This window comes from Mangifera indica, chromosome 6 (genome assembly GCF_011075055.1).
Source record: "Mangifera indica cultivar Alphonso chromosome 6, CATAS_Mindica_2.1, whole genome shotgun sequence".
NCBI classification, from domain to species: domain Eukaryota; kingdom Viridiplantae; phylum Streptophyta; class Magnoliopsida; order Sapindales; family Anacardiaceae; genus Mangifera; species Mangifera indica.
Window position 1 is genome coordinate 17,395,214 of NC_058142.1, and position 24,622 is coordinate 17,419,835.

Genomic DNA, 24,622 nt, shown 5'->3' on the forward strand with positions numbered 1-24,622 from the left:
AATATATAATTTCTTTGCAAAATTTTGCAATGGTTAGAATTTGAACCCAATACTTGAATCCAACTAGAGATATGGTCATGCGTGTTACCAGAGCATTAAATATACAATAAAACTATGTGTATATATTTTGAATATATAAATATATACATATTATATGTGTCATTATGCGATTAAGTAATTTTGAATTAGAGATAAAATAACACTCAATCATATGATAACATATATAAATATGTATATATTTATATATCTAAAATAGATACATATAGTATTACTCTCAAATATAAGTTTAGATTTTATATATAATCATTAAATAGGCAAATTTGTTTGAAAAAATTTTGCATCTACTAAGATTTGATTGAATTTATCTAGTAAGGACTATACATTACGTGCCACTAGACCATTTTGCTTAATTGAATATTATTATAATATTCATTTAATTTATCACTAATTTGACTATTGATCGATTTAATCAGATTGTTGAAACCTAAATTAGTCCTTTAATCGAGTTAATATTTGACTGGCTTACCCATATCATCTCGTTTTATAATTAAATGATTTTGTATAAATATATTGTAAAGAAAGTCTATATAAAACATGGTTTCACTGATAAAATAAATATGTGTCATTGATTTGGTTTCAACACAAAAATCATTTGTGCTTTGGCCAAAAAGACTATTTCCCACAAATCTCATTTAATGTGTGTTGAAATGATAAATTTTTATTTTTTAAGTTTTGAAAAATTAAATTTCTATCAGTTATCAAATCCCGTTAATGAATTTTATTAAATAAAATGGTAAAATAGTTATTTTATATAACTTTTTATATTTTTCTTTTATTCTCTCTATTTTTTTATTTATTTTTCTATTTTCCGAATGTTTTCCCTTTTTTAATTCTATTTTAAAAATTTAAGATACACTATAATTTTTAAAAATATTAAAAGTGTTCATAAAATTTGTAGAATGATTAAGTTATTAACAAAAAAGTTAGTAGGTGTTTTTGAAATTTTTAAAATTATAATTACACTTAAAAAAATGATCAAAATACAATATTTTAAAATTGATTAAAATTTTGATTTTTTTTTATAAGTCCAAGTGATAATTTTTAAACTAATAAAAATATATGGATAATTTAACATTTATATTAAATATTATAATAATTTTATAATTTTATTAAAAGAGCAAAACAATCCATTCTAAGAAAACCAAACATTGAACTAGATGATGGGTAAGGTTAGATTTTAACCAAACTCAAAATGAGCTTAGCTTAAACGAATTTAAATTCTAATTTGAGTTTAATTTTTTTAATTAATCAAATTCAAATTTAAATTAGCTCGAATTTAACTTTAATAACCGGTGGTAATTTGACATTTTAAAGGTTTGAAGATTTAGCTTGAATTTTACTTTAATAACTGACGGTAATTTGATATTTTAAAAGTTTGATAGTGAGAATTTATCGTCTCGTCCGAACCTCGGTGGGACATAGCCATTTGGGTTCACTGAGATTCTGTCGTCATTCAATTTTTTCCACCAATGACGTGCTTTTTTACCAATCACGTGCTTTAACAACCGCCATGGCATTGTCAATGCCATTTACAACTGCCAGGTTCTATATAATCTATACATGGCGAATGAATGAACTGTATGTAATTCAGTCTCATTGCTTTCCCTTTCATTCTCTTGTTAAAATGGTGAAGAAAGATGAGTTCTTGAAGCAAAACGGCCATCATGAATCCAACAATAAACAAGTCACTCGCTCTGACTTCCCTCCTGATTTTGTCTTTGGAGTTGCCACCTCTGCTTATCAGGTGTTTTTGTTTGTTTTAATCTTCAAATTTCTTGCAACTTCTCTTCTGGGTTTTTCTATTTTTTTTTTTCCCTTTTTTCAAATACATGCATATATGAGCCCAATCCTCATCTGGTTAAATTTTTATCGAGTTAAATGTTCATTACTGTTCTCTTTTTTCGCAAATTCTGATCTGGGTATGAGTCAAAATCCTATTTTGAAATAATTATGGATTTATGATTATATTTCTTTCGGTACCAAAATTTTTTGCTTAATTGTTTTCACGGCATTGGTTGGTGTTGTTCACTTGTTGGTTTGATCCCTAATGGACTTGTCTGAGATACATATAATGTTACCTTTTCGTGAAATGTCTAACTAAGGAAAAGAAAGAAGAACGTGGAAATGGGGCAATGAGATTAGTGTGACAGTGGACACAGACTAAGTATATTTATTCCCTGTTGTTTTCTTACATGTTCATTGAGGTTTGAAGTGCAATTAAGAAGAAAAGGAAGCGCCTTTATAATACAAAGTACTGTGTGACAGAAGCTACTAGAATTGTCTTAACATTAACTAATTTGAGGATACTGCATGAAGTTGTGAGAATTGTGATCGTTTATTAGTCTACTTGTGTCGTATTGTTTTTCGGCAATATGGTTCAGAAAACTGTGAAACTCAACTTCTTGAAAGGTTTTTTTTTTTTTTTTTCTGTTGATTGTTTACAGATTGAAGGAGCCTGCAAGGATGGTAGTAGGGGTGCAAGTATATGGGATGCTTTCACACATACTGAAGGTTTGCAGTTAATTTTCCATAAAATATTGAAAAGAATACATACGTACATACATACATACATATATATATATATATATATATATATATATATATATATATATATTTTTTTTTTTTTTTTCTTTTCAATATTTCAGAAGCTTCTTGTAGAATTGATCTGTCTTGCTTTAATCCATATGGTCAATTTTGACATTGATCCTGGTTATCAAACTTGGTTTGCTTTCTTTTTCATTTTCCTAGGAAAAATTATTGACAAAAGCAGTGGTGATGTTGCAGTGGATCATTATCATCGATACAAGGTCAGTACTAATGATATTAGCCACCATTATTACTTCTATGAACTGTCAAACCTTTTCATTGGCTATATTGTGGGAGATTGGGGAGGAGGCGACGGGAAGAAACAATTTTCCAGCCTTATCTGTTGACCATCTTCTTCATTCCTGGATAAGGGTTTCTTATATGTGACTTCATGTTATAATTACGCATGATAGCCTATTATGTTTTCCCTTGAGTGACAGCCAAACCTATCCATGGTGAACTGAAACTCATAAAATGTTCTCTGATTGTAAACTTCTACTTTGAGACTTCTGAACTTGAATGATATTTAGTTTGAGCAGTTGCAAATCCATGAAGTGCCAGTTTTAGTTTCATATATTTTGTTTATTTTTGGCCAGTGTCATTAGTTCATGAAGAGTGTTAATTTTAATATTATAAATGTTCATTTGTATTATCACTTGTTTTCAACTGTCAGATTTTAGTTTCCTAAATTTAATTAGTAACACACAGGAAGATATCGACCTCATAGCAACATTGGGATTTGATGCGTATCGGTTTTCTATATCATGGTCTCGTATCTTCCCTGGTATGTTTTTCTACTAGAGAGTATAATTTAAGATTTCTGTCTTGTACATTGCTAGTTGTGGAAAACTCTTAACTACCACTCTGCTAAAAGCTTGCATCCACTGAATGTCTCCTTCACCCTTCTTTTCCTGCCTTGTCAAGATATCTCTCGAGCGGATTGTAGTTTGTTAGAGCTTAAATACTGTTGTTGAGCCTTTAAGTAATAGATTAAACATGGTTGCTTAATTTGGTATCTAAACTAGGTTAAAACAAAGTGATCTTTTGTCAAATTTCTCTATTCTATTAATTAAACTGTAATGAGTCGTGCTTGTGGTTATGTTTGTATTTCTGGTTGTGGTTGTATTAATCCACATGCAAATTCAGTGTGATAATTCAATATAATTGTTGGTCCCTTACCTAATAATTGAAGTTTTTCAGTTAAGAGGTTAATTAAGACTGGTGAACTGCCTTTACCGATGTGACAATTCACTTTACATTTTATAGTAATTTGGAAATCCAAAATATAGAATAGACTTAACAAGCTGGTATACTACATAATTTGGTTGATTTCTTATCAGTAGTCCAGAACACATAATTGATCAATGCTCGTGTAGAATTTGATCAAGTCAACATGTTATTCTAGTTTTGTGAACTCAATTTAGATATTGATTCCCAGTGACAATGAAATAGATTATCTTTCTGCTCTTTTCTATGCTTGTAGATGGCTTAGGAACCAAAGTCAATGAGGAAGGGATCGCTTTCTACAACAATATCATTGATGCTCTTCTTCAAAAGGGTATGAAGCCACTTGATTTCCTTCTAGTTGCAGCAACTATAAACGCTAAACTACTCTGTTGTAGCAGGTATTAAGCCTTTTATAACTTTGTACCATTGGGATCTTCCATTACATCTTCATGAGTCAATGGGAGGATGGTTAAATAAGGACATTGTGTAAGTATTCTGCAAACTGTAATTTTGCTTAATTACAAAGTTTTGTAATTAAACAATGTTTATTATTGTGTCATTCCCTTGTTTAATATAATTTTTATACAATTTATTGCATAATAGCTTAAATTAAAAATGGTATAAGGGCCAAATATTAGTAATGAATATCTCATATGGCTTTCGGGTTGGATACTGAGTAATGTGTTCTGATTTCAATTTTCTGTAGTGAGAGAAATTTCATTGCTAAATTATTTTCAATATTTTTGGCATAGAATGAGATTTTCAAGTTTCATAAATAGTCTTTAAAGCGGCCTGTTATTGTGGGTTGATTTGTAATGTGGCTTCTATGTCTGGGTATATCCAGGAAATATTTTTCAATTTATGCAGATACTTGCTTTGCACATTTCGGTGATAGAGTAAAGGACTGGATTACAATTAATGAACCCCTTCAGACTGCAGTTAATGGATATGATGTTGGGATATTTGCTCCAGGAAGAAGTCAAAATTCATCAACAGAGCCATATTTGGCTGCACACCACCAGATCTTAGCCCATGCAACAGCATTTTCAATATATCAAACCAAGTACAAGGTATAATACCCAACGTTTCACGTTATTATGCTCTTGTTTTGTTATTTTTCTGTATTATGCCTGCAATGTGCTGACAGTCGCGTTGGAGTAAGATAGCACATCTGCAAAGAAAAATATAGATGCTAGAATATCATATATCTCCAATATTATTACGGAATATTCTGATTTCTAGTTTTGGTTATTAGTTTACCACTCTAATAAACAACACTGGATTTATCCAACTTGCTTATGAAAATTTCTACTGGCAACATTAACAATGATTCTGATCTTATACTGCTGTTTGTTAAGTAAATGAATTTTGGAAACAACACTCTTCTGATAGTTTTGCTTCATAATATCCCTCCAATTATCGCTCTTTGTATCATTCATTTGAAAAAAAATAGTAAAGCTAGAATGAATCTTTGTACCAAGTATCTTCTTGTTAGGTTTTAATGTCCACAAGGATAGCCAAACCAAACATTTCAATCATTATTGTTTAGTATGCTCAAATGTAATACAGGTTAGCTAATTCTTTTGACATAATTTTGAACCATTTCCACTAAATTATATTGTTTTTGCAAAACATCAATGAAGTTGACATTTTTATTTTCTTGAATAAAAAATTGTATTACCTGGACAACTAGAATAATGACATTCTGTTGTTGTTGCTGCAATTATAATCCTTCTTGTTCCAGGACAAGCAAGGGGGGAAAGTAGGTTTGGTTGTAGACTGTGAATGGGCAGAAGCTAATTCTGATAAAATTGAAGATCTATCTGCAGCAGCAAGGCGCCTTGATTTTCAGCTTGGATGGTAATGCTTCTTGTATTTAAACAACATTATTATTCTTTCAATAAGTTTTCTAATGCTGTTATGTTCATTTCTTGATGTAACATGTATTCTCATAGATATGACATAGCTTATAGATTGCAGAGTTGAATCTTTTTCACTGCCTGTTTTCTCATCTGTACTTCTTCAATTGCATTTCTTTTTTTTTTGTGAAATTGTTACTTTAATGCAATATTCATTTCATACTTTTTATATACACTTGTGACACTTACATTGGCTAAAATATCAGGGGTTTATTTCTAACTTATTCGTTGATAAAAGGGCTTCAGTTTGTTATGTGATTCGTAGAATAGTTAATGTTAATACATTATTAAGTAAATGTTTTACTACATTATTATTTTGAAACCCCCCCTTCATTCTGTTCTTATGCACAGGTACCTGCATCCAATGTATTATGGGGACTATCCCGAAGTTTTGCATAAAAGACTGGGTGATCGGCTTCCTGAGTTCACAAAGGAAGAAAAGAAGTTGCTTAAGAATGCCTTGGACTTTGTTGGCCTGAACCATTATACCTCCAGGTTCATTGCTCATTCAACTAGTCCTGAAGAAGGTGACTATTATAAAGCACAAGAGATGGAGAGAACCGGTATAATTACAACTTATTGTCAAGTTTTTCATTGTAAATTCATTTCTTCTTCTAATCTTCTTGCTTGTCATCAGTTGAATGGGAAGGGGGTGAAATAATTGGTGAGAAGGTATAATGTTCTCTGTCTCTCTTACACACACACACTCACAAAGGCCAAAGGACATATTTACTTGCTATCTACTGCAAATCTTATAGATGCTTAATGGTCTGCTTTCATACATGACAGGCAGCATCAGAATGGCTCTATGTTGTTCCGTGGGGCATTCGGAAGGTTCTTAATTACATAGCAAAAACATACAATAATCCCCCAATTTATGTCACTGAAAACGGTATGCATTTTAACCATTCCTGTGAAATAATAAATCAATTCTGCTACCAAGTGTATCTAGCAAACATGCTAAAATAATTTTATTTTGTTACTGGAATACGTTCTTGAGTTTATGGGGATAACATATGAAAATTCTAATCAGTTGTGAAGCTGTCTCATTAATGGTAAAATTTTTAGGTTCAGTTAGTAAAATGGTAGTCTTTCCTTTTATCTGACTGTCCATTCTTCTTCATTTATAAGGTATGGACGATGAAGACAATGACACATCCCCACTCCATGAAATGCTGGATGACAAGTTGAGAGTTCGGTACTATAGGGAATACATAGCTGCAGTTTCTCAGGCAATTAAGTGAGTCGCTTAACCTTCTACCGTTTTACAATTCTCATGGAAGGTTCAAGTTTCTGTCTTTTACAATTGGCTCACATTTCCTCAAATGTACAAACCTTGATGCTTGGTGTCGAATACCTGGTTGTCTTTTCTGCATTGACACTTGTAATAACCTTAGGCAAATTGCACATTGACAAAACATGGGAGAAATGTTAAGTATGTATAGGTATCTCACATTACTTGAGGATGATAAAACAAAACTGGTTAAATAATTTGTGAACTTCTAAACTATTAAAATGTTTTTTGGGTTGCAAAGCTTAAAAGTAAAACTGTGATGAAATGTCCAAAACGAACAATATTTTCAGGCAATTGGACCAAGATTTAACAACTATCTTGACAATAGACCAAGCTATTGAATCATGATGTTACACTATTTGAGTTTGTTGCATAAAATTTGAGCTCATCTACAATGCTTGTGGCTGGCTAATTCTCTATCTCATTGCTATGATCCCTTGTTCTTCACCGAGCTAATGGCTAGTCTGTCATTTCAATTGTACAGTTAATTGCATTTATGCATCATGCATGTCATTCCCTAGTTTGGAACACCTTATGTAATAATGCATATGGATATGCTATGTGGATTAGTAATGAAGATCTACAAACCGTATTGGCTTTGGCTCTTGATTTCTTGAAACTCCTTATTTTCGAATTTTAAGTGTCCGTATTGATGAGATGACATTATTTGCTTGCAAGATGATATATCATTTTGTGAGTAAGTAATTTTGAATTAAAAATAAAGTAATATTCAATTATATGATAACACATTATCTGTGTACTCAAATTGTATATTAAATGTATGTATATATAACATTGCTTATTTACTTATCATTCAAGACATTTACTTAGCATATGCCCAAATAGACTTTTTTTATCTGCATATTGTTTGGTAGTTCATTTTGATTCAGATTTCTACATATGGCCTTAAATATAATGCAGTCATTTAGAATCAACCTTGCAACATTTGTGTCTGCACCTGCATTAGGCCTGCTGATGAGTATCAGACATTTACTTGCATAAACTGTTTAGAAATTGTGAATCGAACAGAAAATGATTTCTGTTTATTGCTTTTGAGCTTAGGGATGGCACGGACGTGAGGGGATACTTTGCGTGGTCGTTGTTAGACAACTTTGAGTGGGCCCAAGGTTATACGAAACGTTTCGGATTAGTTTATGTCGATTACAAGAATGGCCTTGCCAGGCACCCCAAATCTTCAGCTTACTGGTTCTTGCGCTTCTTGAAAGGCGGTGAAGAGAAGAGTGGCAAAGAAGAGTAATTGACAATGCTTAAAATATATAGCTAGTCACCTTGCTGAATAATTTGTCTTGACCAAACAAAGCCTATGAAGTTTCTTAGGTTGCTTAATGTTGTATCTAGTGACCTTGTGTTTAATGACATTTTAAGCATAGCTATTAGTATCTTATGATATATAATATATATCTGATAGTGTATTGAAAATTATTATGACACAATAGACGTATTATATAATATGATGCATATTACCGATATAGATCAATATACTATTTTGGAAAAGTAATGTCGTGGTAAGGAGTTCATTTGAGAAATTTTAGAATTACACGAGGTGTTTATAATATTTTTTAAATAATAGTGTGTAATTAGAATTTTCAATTGTTTTTTTAATTTTTGTAGAAAAATGTATCTTACGATGTGATACATAATACAAAAAATTAGATTTTCGATATACGATACTATACATAATTCGACTGTCATGATTCATTTAATCTACTTTATCTTCTAGTTACTAAGTTTAGGTTGGTTTATTTGAAGGCCAAAAGACTTGTTCTCACCTTAAGTATAGTAAAAACCTCAAGTGATCTTTTCTAATTTTCAAAAATCTAAACACTTACTCATGAGCAAAATTTCATTAAAAAACTCAATTAAAGTTGAAGGGAAAACTATGATTCAATAAAACAATTTAAAAAAACATAAAATTCATTATATTTCCTTTCTAAATTTTAAAAACTAACAATTTTACCTTTCCTAAAATTTTTAAACTTTGAAAAGTAGCATTTTCGCCCAACTTTAGGGTTTTCTTTCTCCCCACTTCAACTAACAACGACTGATCTTTCTTTGTCCCAGAGATGCCTCTTGGTTCAAAGCCCTTGGGCAATGTCTAGATGAAAAAATCTAGACGTCCTTTATCTAAATCAAAAAATCCAGACGAAGAAGCCCATCAGCTGGGTGAAGAAGGTGTCATCCAAACAAGTTGTCATCCCAGACAATGTTGCTACCTTGGTCTCATCGTCATCATTTGGGATGATGCTTGTCGTCCAAACGAAGGGCTCATTTGTTTGGATTTTTCGATCTAGACAAAGGATGTCTAGATTTCACCTAAGAGGAGAAGACTTTGAACTAAAAAACATCACCAAGAGGAAGAAAGACTAGTTATCATTCGTCGGAGTGGCGAGGAAGAAAACCCTCAGTTTGGGCAGAGGAAAATACTATTTTTCAAAGTTTTAAAACTTTAGGCATGAGTAAAATTATTAGTTTTTAAAACTTAAAGGATAAAATATAATAAATTTTATGTTTTTTAAATTATTTTATTAAATGACAGTTTATCCTTAACTTTAATTAAGGTTTTTTAGCAAAATTTTGTTTATAAATAGATGGTTAGTTTTTATAAATTTAAAAAACCACTTTAAATTTTCACAATATCTTAAGTGAGAACAAGTCTTTTGGCCTTATTTCAAAGAAGAAACCAGGTAGAAAGAGAAAGTGTTTGATATCTCAAAGTCCATCTGTACATTCACATAGTAGTTAATGTGCCGTAAACATTCTCATAGATTTTGAATGTCATCAAAATTGCACAAGTCCACGACCATGCCTAGGGTTAGATTCAATTCATATTGAATCTAAATAAAAAACAAAATCAAGTTTGATATAAACTCAAATATAAAAGAGTTAATTTAAGATAAACTCAAATTCAAAAGAGTTAATTCGAGAATGATAAATTGAAACTCAAACTTAATTAAAAAATAATTTAACTTTATACTCGATTTGACTTTGTTTAAACTTAAATATTCATCTAATAATATTGTTTATACTACCAGCAATACTGTTTACCCATTTGACAACACTATTCCAATGATATCATACATCAATTCAAATAAACTCAAACTAGACATTAAACCTTCAGTCCAAACTTGAACTGATCTTAAACTCGATTCAACTCATATCAAAATCCACTCTTATTGTTCTCATACAAGCACATAAATCACATGATACACTCTTATCTAACAAAATCCAAATAAAGAAGTGATCTAAATTGTAATTAGCAATAGTTCTGGGAAACGAAAGACATAATGCAGACAACGAAGCAACATCTTCAATGGAAACTGTTAATATTATACAGATATATACTTATTATACTTCATCATCCATTACAACATTGTGGCTACAATCAACAGTATGACCTGTGACACTTGATCTTGTTGTTAAACCTACCAATTACATCAACTAAATAAGGGCATAATTTAAAGCAAAGGGAAAAAAAAAGGTAAAAATCCAGTGAAGAAAAAAATCCCCGATCCGGATCAACTGTCAGCTGAACTACAACTACATAAATCTTTTCAACATTATCTGCCTTTCCTATGTGAGGGATCAAAAGTCTGATTTTATGAGCTTCGCTCGCGGCTTTATGTTAATGTTCTCCAAGGGCTTTGGCTGTTCTACCTGGATGTAATCCTTTGTTGTCAGAACCTGACAGTTAGTCAAAATGAGAATTCGTTATGAACAATATTGGAGTTGAGCTGTGTATGTATAAGGAAATAAAAACTGCACAATTCCAGAGCCCTCATGCTTTTTTGGTTCTCATAAGAGAAAACACCGATCATAATTCCCTATACTGACTAATACTACATGTAGCAACCGATTCATTGATAAATGCACAATCTATTAAACAAAAAGGTCAAATGTAATTCAATTCTGTAAGAGTTTGATCAACATACCAGTGTTTCGAAAAACATTCTCGATGCTTCCTTGCGAGTTTTACCAGATAATAAGTTGTCCAAGGCCAGAAGCTTTCTTCCATGTACAGGCTCCTCAAATAGAGTTTGTAAGTACTTGGCAACAGCCCTACAAGAAAGCAAATAAATGGTTGTAAGAACAAATAGCTCCTTGTAAATTGACAACAGCAGAACAGGTACAAACTGGATACATTATTCAGATTGAAAATGAAAAAAAAAAAAGAAGATAAAATTGAGAACCCTGATAAACCCGGTAACTCAATTATACCCTAATAATCTATTTCAGAGGGCATATCCTGATAAAAACATTAAGATTGTGTGGTAATAATACTATCTACCAGAAGAAGCATACACACCTGGTGCGGGAAGACCATCCACTATTCTCAAGAAGGCGAGTGTCTTCAGGACAGCCATCCCTGTCATCATGATCTTCAGCTACTTCATCGTCATCTACGTTCAGAAATTCTGAAAATGAAATGAAACAAAATCAGCCAACCAGCTCAGCACAAACATGCATTAGAAATTGAACACTTTCTCATTATCCTAGATCACAGATTTTAAAAGCATCATCACACAAAAAGGGATATCGTATCAGAGATTTCTTGGTATTTCCAGTCCCAGTAGAAAATGAAGCTAACAATTAAAAAAAAAAAACAGAACATAAAAGTTTGAAAGATATAAAAGGCCACACAATGAAAGGCTTCAGAAATTACAGAATTATTACAGTGGTGGCCAGTGCCAATCTCAAAATTCACTTCATAAAGGGTATATTTCAGTTAGCATGTGCTTCATTCAGCCAATAAACTTAATGGATATCTGTTTAAAGCTTCTCATGAGGAAAAACAACAACTCTAGGATACATAAAAAACCCAAAGCAATAATTTAAACATAAAGAATCAGAGGCTAACCTGTATCATGCTCAACTGTGATGCCTTCAAGTTCCTGTATCACAAAGGAAAACAGCACTTAAGAAATACCTCAAAAAGTATCTACGGGGAGCCTCACCTCTGTCAGCAGATATTAAACTTTACAGAGTCTTTACATCAATTATCCACATCAACAAGTCTGTCTGTATTACCCACTACTATAATTTCAATAAAATAATAAAGATACAAAATATTATATTACTTGTGTATGTCATTAAAACAAAACTTAATAGGTCTGATTTAATATATCAAAATGTATCCAATGGGTAACATGATACATTTCTGTTGATTTCAATCACCAAGCAGCCTAACATGCAATGGACAGGAAATATTTATTTTTATATCTATACAACAATTATTATCAACTGTCATGGCTAAACACATACATAATTCAGGCACTTAAGTAGGAAATAAATTATACAGGCATGTTAGAAAGAGGACAGAACAGCAACAAAGACAAGAGACACTATGGTAAACACTTGATTAGATGAGCAAAAAAGTTAAGTCATATGTTTTGCAATTCAACAAAAGAAAAAGGTATATAAGGGGGATACACATGATAATTGAAATAAAAAGACTCACGAAACAAATGAAGACACTACACAAGAAAATCCAAAAAGAAAGAAGATCACTTGTCCAACTTACACCACGATCTTCAGCAGCAGGATGGTCAGCATCTACAAAGATTGGGTTTTCTTCATCATTCAATGAAGTGTCTTTCAACTCTGTATCATGTTTAACTGAATTTGTAGGATCTATAAGAGGTTCTTCACCATATACAAGGTTTGAGTTTGGGTCCAACCTATCACAACCCAAATCTGCAGACTGGAAACCATCCTCATTCATAACACCATTTGCGGTAAAATCTGTCAGGCCATCACCCTCATTTTGAACAAACACCCCAACTTTGCCTTCCTTCAGGGGAAGTTCATCCCTTGCTTTCAATTCAGTATCAATTGCAACAGTATCTTCTCCTTCAACAGCATCAACTACTTTCCCATTGCTTGTATCCACTAAAGTAGCATTGTCTCCAACAGGTTTAATATCCAATTTCTGCTCAGGTGTAATGCCCAATGTATCTATCTGAAGAGAAGCATATGCACCGTTGGTTTTATCTTCATCAGGCATGTTCTGAATTTCTATAGGACAGTTAATCTCAGCAGAGAAATTAGCTGTCTCAGCAACTTCAACATTAGCTCTGTCAATGTCCATTTCAGTTACCTCAGCCAAGGGTTCATTTTGCACTGCTTCAAGCTCAGGTGCATCAGTAATAGCATTTGTACCCCCTCGAGCATCAATATCATGAGATCCTAAGACATGGCCACTAATGAAAGTCTCTGCAAGCTGTGCTTCAACATGAACCTCAGGATATTTGCTCCCATCCTCTCCATCTTCAACATTAGACCTAAATGAGCACTCCACATCCTTTGCTGGTTCAGAAGAACCATGATTCTCATCAGTTTCTGAAACCCTGATTCTGCTCAGATCAGGTGTTTCACAGAGCAAACTCATCAATTCTGCTGACATACCTGTAACATATACAAAAACCAACTGATAAATCTCAAGGTATATGTTAAAAACTCCTTAATTACCTGATGAAAATTTAGGAAGACAAAGATGAAAACTTGGAAGAGGTATAATATTATTTTGGAAATTGTTATTACGATACAACTTACATCACATTAATTGTCTGATGAAACTTGAATCCCCCAATATCAGATCTCACATATTTCAAGAACTATGTCACAAATTCACAGGCAGAATGCATGATGATGACAATTATTTGCAAACTGTGAGTAAACCCAACAGTGGAATGTTGAAACCAAAGATACCCACTTTTGACCAAAAAGGTTCTACTAAGGTACCATCAATACTTTAGTCACAAGACTATGTTTAGGTATGATAAATATCAATAGATTCCACACACACAGCTATTGGATATGTAGAAATTCAACCCCAAGAAGGGAAAAAACAGAAAGAGTGAAAAAAGCAAGAGGGGGAGGAGGAGAGTGAAAGTGAGTGAGAACCCAATATCATTCAAAAAACAAATAAGAACCCCTTATTCAATTACATAAAAAAGAGCAGGGGTAGGGTCAGCCAGACTACTGAACCTTTAGCATTATAACTCACCTGTAAATATGGGTTCACTGAATATTTCATTCTCCAAGAACTGTATCTGAATCATCAAAATTTCAGGGCAAGTGCAAGGAGCTTTTTTTCGTATCCGGCGTATGTCTTCAGTATTTGTCAATTGTTGGCGTATTATACTTCAGAAGTCAATGCAGATAAACACATCAGAAGTTTTAAAAGAGTTGAGGTTAGCATTAGTGATAACTAGGAGAACAAGCGATCAAACCCACCATACTTTGATAAAACTTTAACATTTGAAAGCATTCTGATATGTACTTAGGATACCAGGTAAAGACAACCTAATCACTTCTTTTCGCAGCTCTATAAGCCACCTAATTGATATTTTTTTTCTTTTTGTGGATATCTATTCTACTGATGTACTCATCTTTTCATTTTTCTTCAATAAAGTTTAAAACTTTCTTGTCAAAAAGAAATGGCAATGAGTCATGTTAAGCAAATCTGCAAAGGCATTGTTAAGCCAGTTAAAAATAAGGAAAGAAAATTTTGTTTCTCAATGAAGAATGCCAAATTCAGAAACCAAATTCCTAATAAACTTAAGAAAGGAATATGAATAATATAACTTTGATAAAGAATTATGAACTGATGATAATTGTCAGGACATAAGCTTCAGTAAGTAAAATAGTAAGAACATACTCGCCATGCAAGACCATGGTGTCATCCATCAGCACCTTTCTCTTCAAAGCACTAGTTTGAGGCACAGAACGGGTTCTTTTTCTAGATGGTACTTCAGGGGCAGGAGGCGTGGGCTTCAATTTTAAAACTGAAGACTTTCTTCCAACTGAAACAAGAATAAATTCCTTTCGGCCATAAATATATTTTTAGAAGCATAATTTACATACCATGAAATTCCACAACTCTAGAAGGAAATGGCATTCAATATATTGGTCCTTCTAACAACCACAATACACCAGAAATGTCATGCATTGTTATCAACAAAGAACGAAATTGATACCTAGAATAGATGATAACAAATCATCATCATCAGGAATGGACTCCGAAGTTCTCTTATATCTGGCTGCCCCAAAGGATTCAGATGAGTTTAAACTCTCTACAGTTAGTGTACTTTCTGTGTAACTACGTTTTTTCCCTGACACAAGTTTGATTCCAGCATCAACCCCATCACTCCCCACTAAAGCTTTCTCTGGAGTGGAATCAACAAGCAAATCATTTGGTTTATCAAGAGACCCCTCTGGTACAGAGAGTAGCTTTTCTGGTTCAGGCAACTCCAAACTCGTAGAATTGTTCAAATTTTCTAACTGATCATTGGAGACCACATTGTCCAAAAGTTCATCTGATTTCTTGTTATCTGCATCAATTTCCCCGCATATAGAAGGCCCTGATATCTGATCTTTCTCTGATTGCAAAATGTCTGTAACATGGCACTCTTCACCTATAAAAATGATTACATTTAGTCCAGCCAAATCAAAGTTTATCGATACAAGAGAATCAAATTAAATGAAACACATAAAGATCATTCTACAAACCTTGCACCTCAACAGGAGCCCTTCTAGATGTCTCTGATGAGTGTATCTCAACATAATGTCCATAACCAGGAGAAGACATATCAGGTTGACTCAGGTGTGAGCTGCATGGCTTTAACACATTGGATGACATCTCTTCAAGATCACCAGGCTTGTTTGCAGCCGTTGTATCCTTAGGTTCCCGACTGGCATGGCCTTCTGCATCCACAATTGCCGGTGCGGCAGACATGGGTACATTCTCAGAAATTTCAGCATCACTTTGAATTTTAGTCCTGATTGAACCTTGACCGTCCATCAAATCACCTTCTGATACATCATTGGTGCTATCCGGACAGGTTCTGTGACTCAGTTCCTGTGAGGTGACATGAAAGCAACAAGGAGATGCAGCAGTTTCATCTGACCTAACTCCTTGTTGTACAGATATCATATTTGGGACATTCCCACCTACACTGGCATTTTGCATGTTTTCCATCCTGTCTGAACCATCTAATGCACCAATGGTCCGCTCTGAGTATTCTAAAACCATAGGCATCAAGTTGACAGAGTCACGAAGTGGCTCCGCGTGTTTGACCTCCAGACCTCCAATGTGGTTGCCATTCACCTGAGGAGGCATGCACTGAACAATGTCACAAGTTGAACTATCTTGTAAAGACCAATCCATAGCATTGCCATATGCATGATGCAAATCTGGCTTACTTAAAGGATTCATAGTGCTCACCGTAGCCACTAACTCATTAGAATTGTGATCTTCTGATTCCAAATGATCATCACTGGCCTGAGCCTCCTGCACGCAGGACAAATTTGGCTCTTGTACCAATCCTGGAGTAGATGGTGCTTCAGCATACTCAAGAGATTCCGCATGGACACCAAGTCTTTCAAGCTGGTCACAATGGAAAGAGGTAGTGATTATGAGACCAAATCATCTCTACAATATTCAGATAAGCAAGCTACTAAATAACAAATACAGAAACAACCAAGGCATAACATGATGGAAAATTTAAGATTAACCTGATTTACATTGTCATTCATTGCCGTGGCTTCTGAAGTTTCATTTATCCGCTCACCAATATTATCTTCTTCCCAAGGTGTCAACGATTTGACAGACCCCTGAGGATCAGCACTGCAATTGGGGAATAAAGTTACATCAAGAAATTCAATGTTCCAAATAATTTTTTAGAAATATTAGCATCCCCTCAATGACGAAAAGTAAGAAGGAATTACAGTAAAAATTCCACTCAAATCCTAAAGAACAAGCACAATTGTGCCTGATAGATTCAACTGCATCATGCAGTGGAGTAAATTCACAGTGCAAAACTATTTTCTTCCTCAAAATGTTATGTGTTTCTCTGTGTACATCTCAAAGCATACACTAGGCAAACAGGGGGAACAATCACTAAAGAGACAAAGTAATCTTTGATATTATTCCTCATCAGAGCTATTTATCAAACATGCCAATAACAATCACGAGAACAGTTCTGGAATCTGCTTAAACGTGTTACTTTTGAAGCACTTAGCAGTTAGATAATTGACTTATGACATTATAGGTGATAGCTTAGTACAGGCCACAACCACAACAATTAACAAGCACCTTTTCATAACATAGAAAAACAAGCTAATGAACAACACGTAATGAGAAGAATAATCAATGGCAGAATTGAATGGTGATGCAATACATGTAAACAGCTTACACCAAGTAATCATAAAATCAGGTATCCAAACAAAGGGCATGAGCAATGAAGAAACCAAACAGTGCTGCTATAGATATAAAGAGCTTACTTTGAAACAGCATCATGCCCTGAAGCTGTAACCCTTAATAGCTCCTGCTTAAGATAAATCAAACACATAATAAATGATCAACACATAAAAGTAGAAATTGAATACCGGAAATTTAGTGCAATATTTCTAAGAAACTTTATCAACTACCAACTACAACTCTACCAGGAAGCATATAAAGAAATTACCTCATCAAGGTCTAAACCAATCTGAGATGCATCACCATCACCAAAACGCTCTAGAAACAAATCATAAAACATTTTAATAAAGAGAAAATGAATTATGCCAACAAACATTATTAACCAGTCAAAGTGCCCAATCCAAGCTGTGATGGGCAGTAAACCATCCACAAGATGACATGCAGAAGTCCTTACCATCCAATCCAAACTGAGATGTGGAATAAACCACACCATCCATGGTATCTTGGAGGGTAATTTGCTCCCTTGTACTGACATGATGATCAACATAGTTACTGCAAAAAGATTTAAGTTTGTAAAGATATGAGTTCTTCCATTGGGAAGCTTAACAAAGTAATTTACCATCAATTCAAGTTATCAATATGCAAAACTATGATCTCTCATTATAATATTAAATAGATCATACAAGAAGAACATTTAAAACTTGGGTTATTAGTTGATATTTCAGTCACATGTCCAGAAAGGCTACCACAACTAATGATGCTACAGACAGCCCAACATTCTAAAATTATCTACTAATTGGCCATGGCTCCAAGACCCTATAAGGGAAACTACTATACAGAAAAAGGTGATTCTTATGCAGATAAATCATCGCAGAATTAGGCTTTAAGTTTGGTAAATAACAACAAATTTGAAATCAGACTGGAACATTTAGGAACTAACCCCTGGAAAATGTCATTCTCTGGCAACTCAAAATCATCAAGATCAAAAGTCTCTGGCAATGTGATAGAGTGATAAGGCGCAGTCGATTCTTCTGGCGGCAAATCAACTGCAGTTGAGCGAAAAGCTTGCTTTATCTTAAGCAATGCCTCACTACAATCATCGAAAAGGTAATTCACCTTTCTAGAATATATCCTCACCACACCAAGCAAAAGATGGCTGGACAATCTAAGTGCAATTGGTACTTCAGGAAAAAGAATTGAGTCTGCTCAAAATGAACAAAAACAATTATGCATTAGACAACTAAAAAACAGTTGTTACAAGAAACAGGAATAAAGAAGCAGAATTGAGATTTGACATAAAAATGATAGATGTGGAATTATTTCTTTTTTTTTTTTTTTTAAATTTCTGTGATAACTAAGGAACATTCCTCAAATGTACAAACAATAATTGATCAAAGATCAGCCTCTCAGTTTATTGCAGCAAAGTTAAACAATGAAGAGCATCCGTAATTATACATACAAGCTTTACATCATTAGAGAAAAATATACAAGAAATTAATATCTTCATAATGTACAAGTCATAATATTTAGATCAGACCACACTTTTCTCTTTTATTTGACCATCATGGCAATAAGATAAACTATGTGAGTAAACATTAATAACTAAAGGAAACCCAAAAATCTTAAAATCTACATAATGGTCAAAGAGCAATGGTCCAATCACATGATGTGAGAAAAGGAATGCAAAATACTGAGCAAAGCAGACTACAGAACAATTATGATCATGGAGTTTGAACCAGCAACAGCAAGCAAAATTGGTATTAACATCAACAGAATTCAAAGCTGCGCCTGTTAAATGATTTTGTCACATAAAACTCATTCTATAACTACCTCCAAAAATTCAAAATTTAATATCTTGTTTCTTTACCATAACAATGACAGTAAAATAATTAAGAAGACTAACATTAGCTCTGGAATTGGGCGAGCCTATAAAAAACAGAAAATTCCATGTCTGTCCTTCAATGATATTATAAAGTAGAAGACTTAGATATGCCAAAAAGATCTCACTAGCTGAGAAAAAATTAAAAAAAAAACTAAATTAACACAACAATATGCATCTATAACATAAGCTTCAGCAAGCTAATTAACCAATTCAACAATGAGTTATTGTTTTCTTCATTTTGTTTCCACATTTTCTGAAACCTAAAGATGGAGTTTCAAAACCTACATGATAGAAAATTTATTGTTTTCTTGTTCTTTCCTTTTAAGAAAAGCATGAAAAGATAACAAGGAAACCAATAATACAAACTCCACCACCTAAGGTAAGTTCACTATCTTACACTCAGTTACTAAATATTTAAAAAAAAAAAAGAACCGACAATTTAGCTTTAATTGAGACAGGATTTATTTAACACAGCAATATGCATCTATAACACAAGCTTCAGCAAGGGCAGCAAGCTAATTAACCAATTCAACAATGAGTTATCGTTTTCTTCATTTTGTTCCCACATATTCTGCAACCTAAAGATTGAGTTTAACAACCTACACCGTGGAAATTTATTATTTTCTCATTCTTTCCTTTTAAGAAAAGCATGAGAAGATAACAAGGAAGCCAATAATACAAACTCTACCACCTAAGGTAAGTTCACTATCTTAAACTCAATTACAAAATAAAAATAACAGAATCCGACAATTTAGCTTTAATTGAGACAGGATTCAATTAACAAAACAACAAAATTCAATTAATTTAGAGACCAAAAATAAAGCGCTGAAATTGCATAAAAGCAGTAAATTGTAATACTAACCTACTGAGACTCCAATATCAGTATCAGCCACCTGATTCTTTCGAAGCTTCCTCTCTAAATGAGCAGCGATCCATATTGTCCCTAAAGGCCCTTTCTTGGCCAAAATAAACTGTGAATAAAACATTTCTCACCCCAAACTCAAATAACCTATCTTATCATACACCAAAGAACGACTTTTAATTATAAATTATAAACCCAAAATGCAAACTTCCAGCTACATATACTGTATCACTTCAGCTTAAGAAAACCAAAGATAAACACTTAACATTCAGCAGAGAAATTGAACTCCCAAAAAAACCCTAAATTTCTCAAAACATTAATTCAAATCAAACCCAACAAAACTCACCAAATTAACAATAAACCTGGAACCCTATCTTAAAAAACAGTACAATTGCCCAGCTAATATCCTCCAAAAACCCTAATTACTTAACCCGAAATCGATAAACACCCATACTTGCTAAAAAAGGAAAACCCTAATTACCGTCCGAAACACCACTACCCTCTTCGAATTTCTGAGAAATTAACAAAACCAGCCCCATTTTCAACATAATTCACCAGACTTCCCACCAACCGAAGATCGAATCGTATTGAACTGAGTTCTGAAGTAAAAACCCAAGATTTAGGCCGGGAAAACGACGCAGCGTAAAGCTTCTATCTTTCAGCTGAGTGAGAGATCGGGAGGCACGGAGGGAGTTGAATTGGTTTGAATTTCCAGAGAATAATCTTAAATTATAGAGAGAGAAGCGCCTTTTGTTTTTGGTTTTTGTTGTTCAGATTTAGAAAGAGTTTTTGTTTTCATGTTCGTGTGTAGTTAAGTTGTTTGATCGCCTTACTTGTCACAGTCTCGTTGGTTTGAATTTTGGAGCTATGTACGGCTGAGATTGTAAACATGTTTACTATAAATTAACGTTTTCAAATTGACCTGGGCACCTTTATGGAGAACTTGAGCTCAAACCTCTAGCGGAAAACGTGAATAGAGGACTTAAACTTGATAAAAAACTATGTTCAAACTCTTTAGTTTTTCAAGTAATTTTTAAACACCATAATTTATAGTTTCAGTTGGAAGAATTCAAATTGAGATCATTCAAACTTGTTTTTTGAGTTCAGTTAGAACAAGCTTGAAACAAGCTCAGTTCAAATAAATTCATATTTGAACTAAAACTTAAAAGTTTAATATTATTGACTTCGAGCTTGAAAGGTGTTTAGCTCATTAAGCTTGTAAGTCTGAAAAAATTATATTCAAATTAACTAAAATGATATTTTTTGAATAATACACACTGAATTGATGTTATTTTTTTACTTTATTATAGTACTACATCAAACTTAAACTTAGTTTAGCTCAACACTATAGCTAACTTGAGCTCGGTTTCCCTCAAACGAGTTAAACTCGAACAATTTTGAGAAAAACTCGAGTTTAGGTTCAAGTTCAACTTTCCTCAAGTTGAGTCGAACTCAAGTTAGGATAAACTTAGTTCAAATTTAACTATATATATTGATTAATTACCTCATATATTGAAAGCCACGAAACAATATTTCAAGAGTTTAAATACAATATTGGAAACCATTAGGGGTATGCACAAGTCATGGCTCATCAAGCTAGCTACCATTATGCTTGAGTGCTAAACTTGAGCTGGATTCGACTTGTTTGCATATTCTTTGTGAACGTTTAAGTTCTAGTCGCAAATTTTTGTTCTCTCCAACTTAGTCAACTTCATGACTTCGCAACATCAAGCTAGTAATTACATAATTTTGATGTGATGGTACATGGTTCATATTCTTAAAAGAGTAATCAAGTTTAATCTAGTAGTGTTTGTTTAGCTCGAACTTGACTCAATTAATTTCAGGGGGAGTTTAAGCTTGCCAAGCTTGTAATATCTCGACTTGAACTTGAACACAAGATATGAATGGATAGTTGAAGCTCAACTCCAAAAAAATTTACTTAAACTACTTAAATTTTATAGTAATATTTAATCCTTATGAACTATATATTTATTAATTACCACCTATGTTCAAACTCATGAAACAAGATTTTAGAGGTTTAAATGTAATATTTGAAAATATTTGGGGTATTCAGGAGTTGTAAACTCACAAGCTCATCGTGCTAGCCAATATCAAGCTTGAGATGCTCAATTCAACTGGTTTACACTGTTACATATTTCTTATGAATGTTTAAAATTGAAAGGAATGAGAAGAAAATATTCATAAAATGAGAGACAATATATTAATTTGTCTTTAGTATAACAATAAAACTATATGCGTAATTTTGTATACAAATAATAATACGTTATTATATAACTGAGTATTATTTTATTTTTAATTTTTAACAATCTAATCATACGATGACACATCATTATTTGTATACAAAAGTTATGAACATAACACTACTTTTAATATAAGAGCATCACCATATCATTTAGGGTAGAATTTGATTCGAGTTGCTAAATCTTGAATTATAGCTTGAGTCAAACAAGTTAAATTTGAGTGTAAACAAAATCGAGTTTGAGCTAAAGATTGAGTTTGTTTTTATAAGTAAGTCAATTTTGAACTGATTTAAATATATTTAAGTTCAAACTCATTAAAGTCAAATTGATTTCGAATTAAGTTTAAACCACATTTTACAAATTAAGTCAAGTTTAAGACTCGATTTATTCAACTTGTCAATTTAGAGTTGAACCTTATTTGGGTTTGGCCAATTTAACTCCAACTTTAGTTTTATTTGATGCACAATAAATAAGATAAGAGTAATGTTAATAACATTAAGTAAATATTATTTAAAATCTTTAAAGCATTGTTTTGATCTCTTCAATTATAATGTGTTTAACATTATTATACGAGTTTGTTTTAACATTCACAATTAACACAAGTTAAAAACATGAGAAGATTAAGTTTATTATGTAGGGTTAGAATTGATTCAAATTATTTAAATTTGAATTTGAGTTTAGATTAAATAAGTCAATATTGAGTCAATTTGAATCAAATCTAAAGTTAAATTATTTTTTAACCCAATTCGAGTTTTAACTTGTCAATCTTGAACTGATCTTATATTAACTATTTTGGATTTAATTTGATCTCAAATTTATCGACTCAAAAATTCATTTGAGTATGAGTTTATATTACAAAAATTCATTTAATACATTTAAAAGAGTATTAAGATGGAAATCAAAGACAAGATTCAAAACGAAAAATTCTTGAAGATTTGAACAAAAGTTCAAGTGTAAGTATATGTTATTGTAATTTTGAAGTATTAGTCTTGATTAGAATATTTATTTGCATATAAAAGCTCACTTAAAAATTTATTTTCGTATCTTTCAAATTTTTGGGTTAAAATATTGTTTTTCAAATTTATTGAGCTAAGCCAAATTTTTATCAAATTTCATTAACTCGGTTGAAATTATGAAGTTTTGTATACTAAAATTTCATATCTCAAAGTTGGTTTTTCAAAAGTTTTCCAAAATGGGTTAAATTGTTACTTTTCAAAGGTTTAGGGGGAACTAATATTTTTTAAATCTAATGGGTAAAATGGAAAAAAATTTGTTGACCAAATTTTTTGATAGTAGCTATCAGATCATCCAGAAGCCATGTATTTTCGTTTTTAGAAACTTGATCGATCAAATTCTTTTTGATCGACCGAATTATGTTATGAATTTTCTAACTACTAGTGTCATGTGGATGTCACAAAAGTATTATGTCACATCAGATTGATCGAATTCTATATTTTTTGAAAAATTAAAACAATTAGTTTTGTACACAATATTAACTTTCCTCATTTTCCCTATATAAAATCAATCAAATCCACTTGAAAATGACTTTTGCCATCAAGAACTTTCATATATTTGAGAGCAAATCATTTTTGAACTATTTACATGCAAATGCTCTTCTTTAAGCAAAACTCTTACTTATACACTTACTTGATTTCATTTATATTGGGTTGTACTAAAGTTAAATTTTTATCTACATTTTTTGAGAGAGATTATATTTTGAATTCATATAAATTTGTATTATAAAAGAGTGGGTTTCACTTTTATTGAAGCTAGAAAAATTTTTAGTAAGAGAAATTGAGTTCTAATATTTGTAAAGGTTAATAGTATCTTGGAAGCTATTTGTATTGTGAAGAAAAGTTTGGTCGGGTTTTTTCAACTAAGGATTAGTATAATACTTTAAGGGGGCGTTTGGTTTGGGTAATGTTTTATTACCAAAATAGGAAGATTACCTTGAAGATAGATTATTAAAAAGATTACTAGATATAAATGATTACTATGTTTGATAAAATTTAGTAAAAATGGATGGTATAAATAATCAATATATTTGATTAACGGTAATAAAAGAATAATAGTAAATTATTTTACTTAAATGCTCTTGAATATAATTATTTTTATATTATTTGTTATATTAATTAAAAATATATCTATTTTTGTCTTAAGAATTAATAAATAATAATATAATTATAATAAAATCAATATTAACTTGATAATATTTTAATAGCTAAGGTAAAAGTAGTAATCAGATTATCATCTATATTACTTAACACGTTAGCGTTAGTAATAGACTGTATTATTTTATTACTGACAAACCA

General features: G+C 32.2%; 2 protein-coding genes across 3 annotated transcripts; one reads left to right on the forward strand and one right to left on the reverse strand.

The window, feature by feature from the left end:
• Positions 1 to 1,555: 1,555 nt before the first annotated feature.
• Positions 1,556 to 8,491, forward strand: LOC123219058 (beta-glucosidase 42). The gene is made up of 13 exons (XM_044640774.1): positions 1,556 to 1,804; positions 2,505 to 2,571; positions 2,809 to 2,867; positions 3,355 to 3,430; positions 4,130 to 4,204; positions 4,272 to 4,359; positions 4,718 to 4,943; positions 5,618 to 5,733; positions 6,144 to 6,355; positions 6,430 to 6,464; positions 6,582 to 6,684; positions 6,924 to 7,032; positions 8,149 to 8,491. Exons 1-13 carry the CDS (start codon positions 1,571 to 1,573, stop codon positions 8,342 to 8,344), a joined length of 1,596 nt encoding a protein of 531 aa, XP_044496709.1. The 5' UTR covers positions 1,556 to 1,570; the 3' UTR covers positions 8,345 to 8,491.
• Positions 8,492 to 10,413: 1,922 nt separating this feature from the next.
• On the reverse strand, positions 10,414 to 20,886 carry LOC123218725 (sister chromatid cohesion 1 protein 4-like). Of its 2 annotated transcripts, none has more exons than XM_044640310.1 (16): positions 20,050 to 20,886; positions 18,246 to 18,507; positions 17,760 to 17,857; positions 17,574 to 17,623; positions 17,389 to 17,432; positions 16,630 to 16,732; positions 16,331 to 16,492; positions 15,616 to 16,213; positions 15,084 to 15,521; positions 14,765 to 14,909; positions 14,111 to 14,247; positions 12,626 to 13,509; positions 11,963 to 11,996; positions 11,411 to 11,519; positions 11,037 to 11,163; positions 10,414 to 10,788 (listed from the first exon to the last, which is right to left on the reverse strand). In XM_044640310.1, the coding sequence occupies exons 1-16, from the start codon at positions 20,171 to 20,173 to the stop codon at positions 10,690 to 10,692; spliced, it is 3,414 nt and encodes a 1,137-aa protein (XP_044496245.1). In that variant the 5' UTR covers positions 20,174 to 20,886; the 3' UTR covers positions 10,414 to 10,689. The 2 variants fall into 2 exon arrangements, with proteins under 2 accessions (XP_044496245.1, XP_044496244.1); XM_044640309.1 differs by having other exon boundaries at positions 16,621 to 16,732; positions 20,050 to 20,885.
• Positions 20,887 to 24,622: the final 3,736 nt, after the last annotated feature.

What these genes read in the sequence shown, in the direction of transcription:
- LOC123218725 (XM_044640309.1), bottom strand. Translation starts at nt 20,173, where the DNA reads ATGTTTTATTCACAGTTTATTTTGGCCAAGAAAGGGCCTTTAGGGACA. An exon ending in GAGAATGACATTTTCCAGGG is followed by an intron (nt 17,858 to 18,245) that starts GTTAGTTCCTAA and finishes ATCTTTTTGCAG; the next exon opens with TAACTATGTTGATCATCATG. An exon ending in GGATGGTCTTCCCGCACCAG is followed by an intron (nt 11,164 to 11,410) that starts GTGTGTATGCTT and finishes GCTTTCTTGTAG; the next exon opens with GGCTGTTGCCAAGTACTTAC.
- LOC123219058 (XM_044640774.1), top strand. Translation starts at nt 1,571, where the DNA reads ATGGCATTGTCAATGCCATTTACAACTGCCAGGTTCTATATAATCTAT. An exon ending in TGCTTTCACACATACTGAAG is followed by an intron (nt 2,572 to 2,808) that starts GTTTGCAGTTAA and finishes TCATTTTCCTAG; the next exon opens with GAAAAATTATTGACAAAAGC. An exon ending in ACAAGAGATGGAGAGAACCG is followed by an intron (nt 6,356 to 6,429) that starts GTATAATTACAA and finishes GCTTGTCATCAG; the next exon opens with TTGAATGGGAAGGGGGTGAA.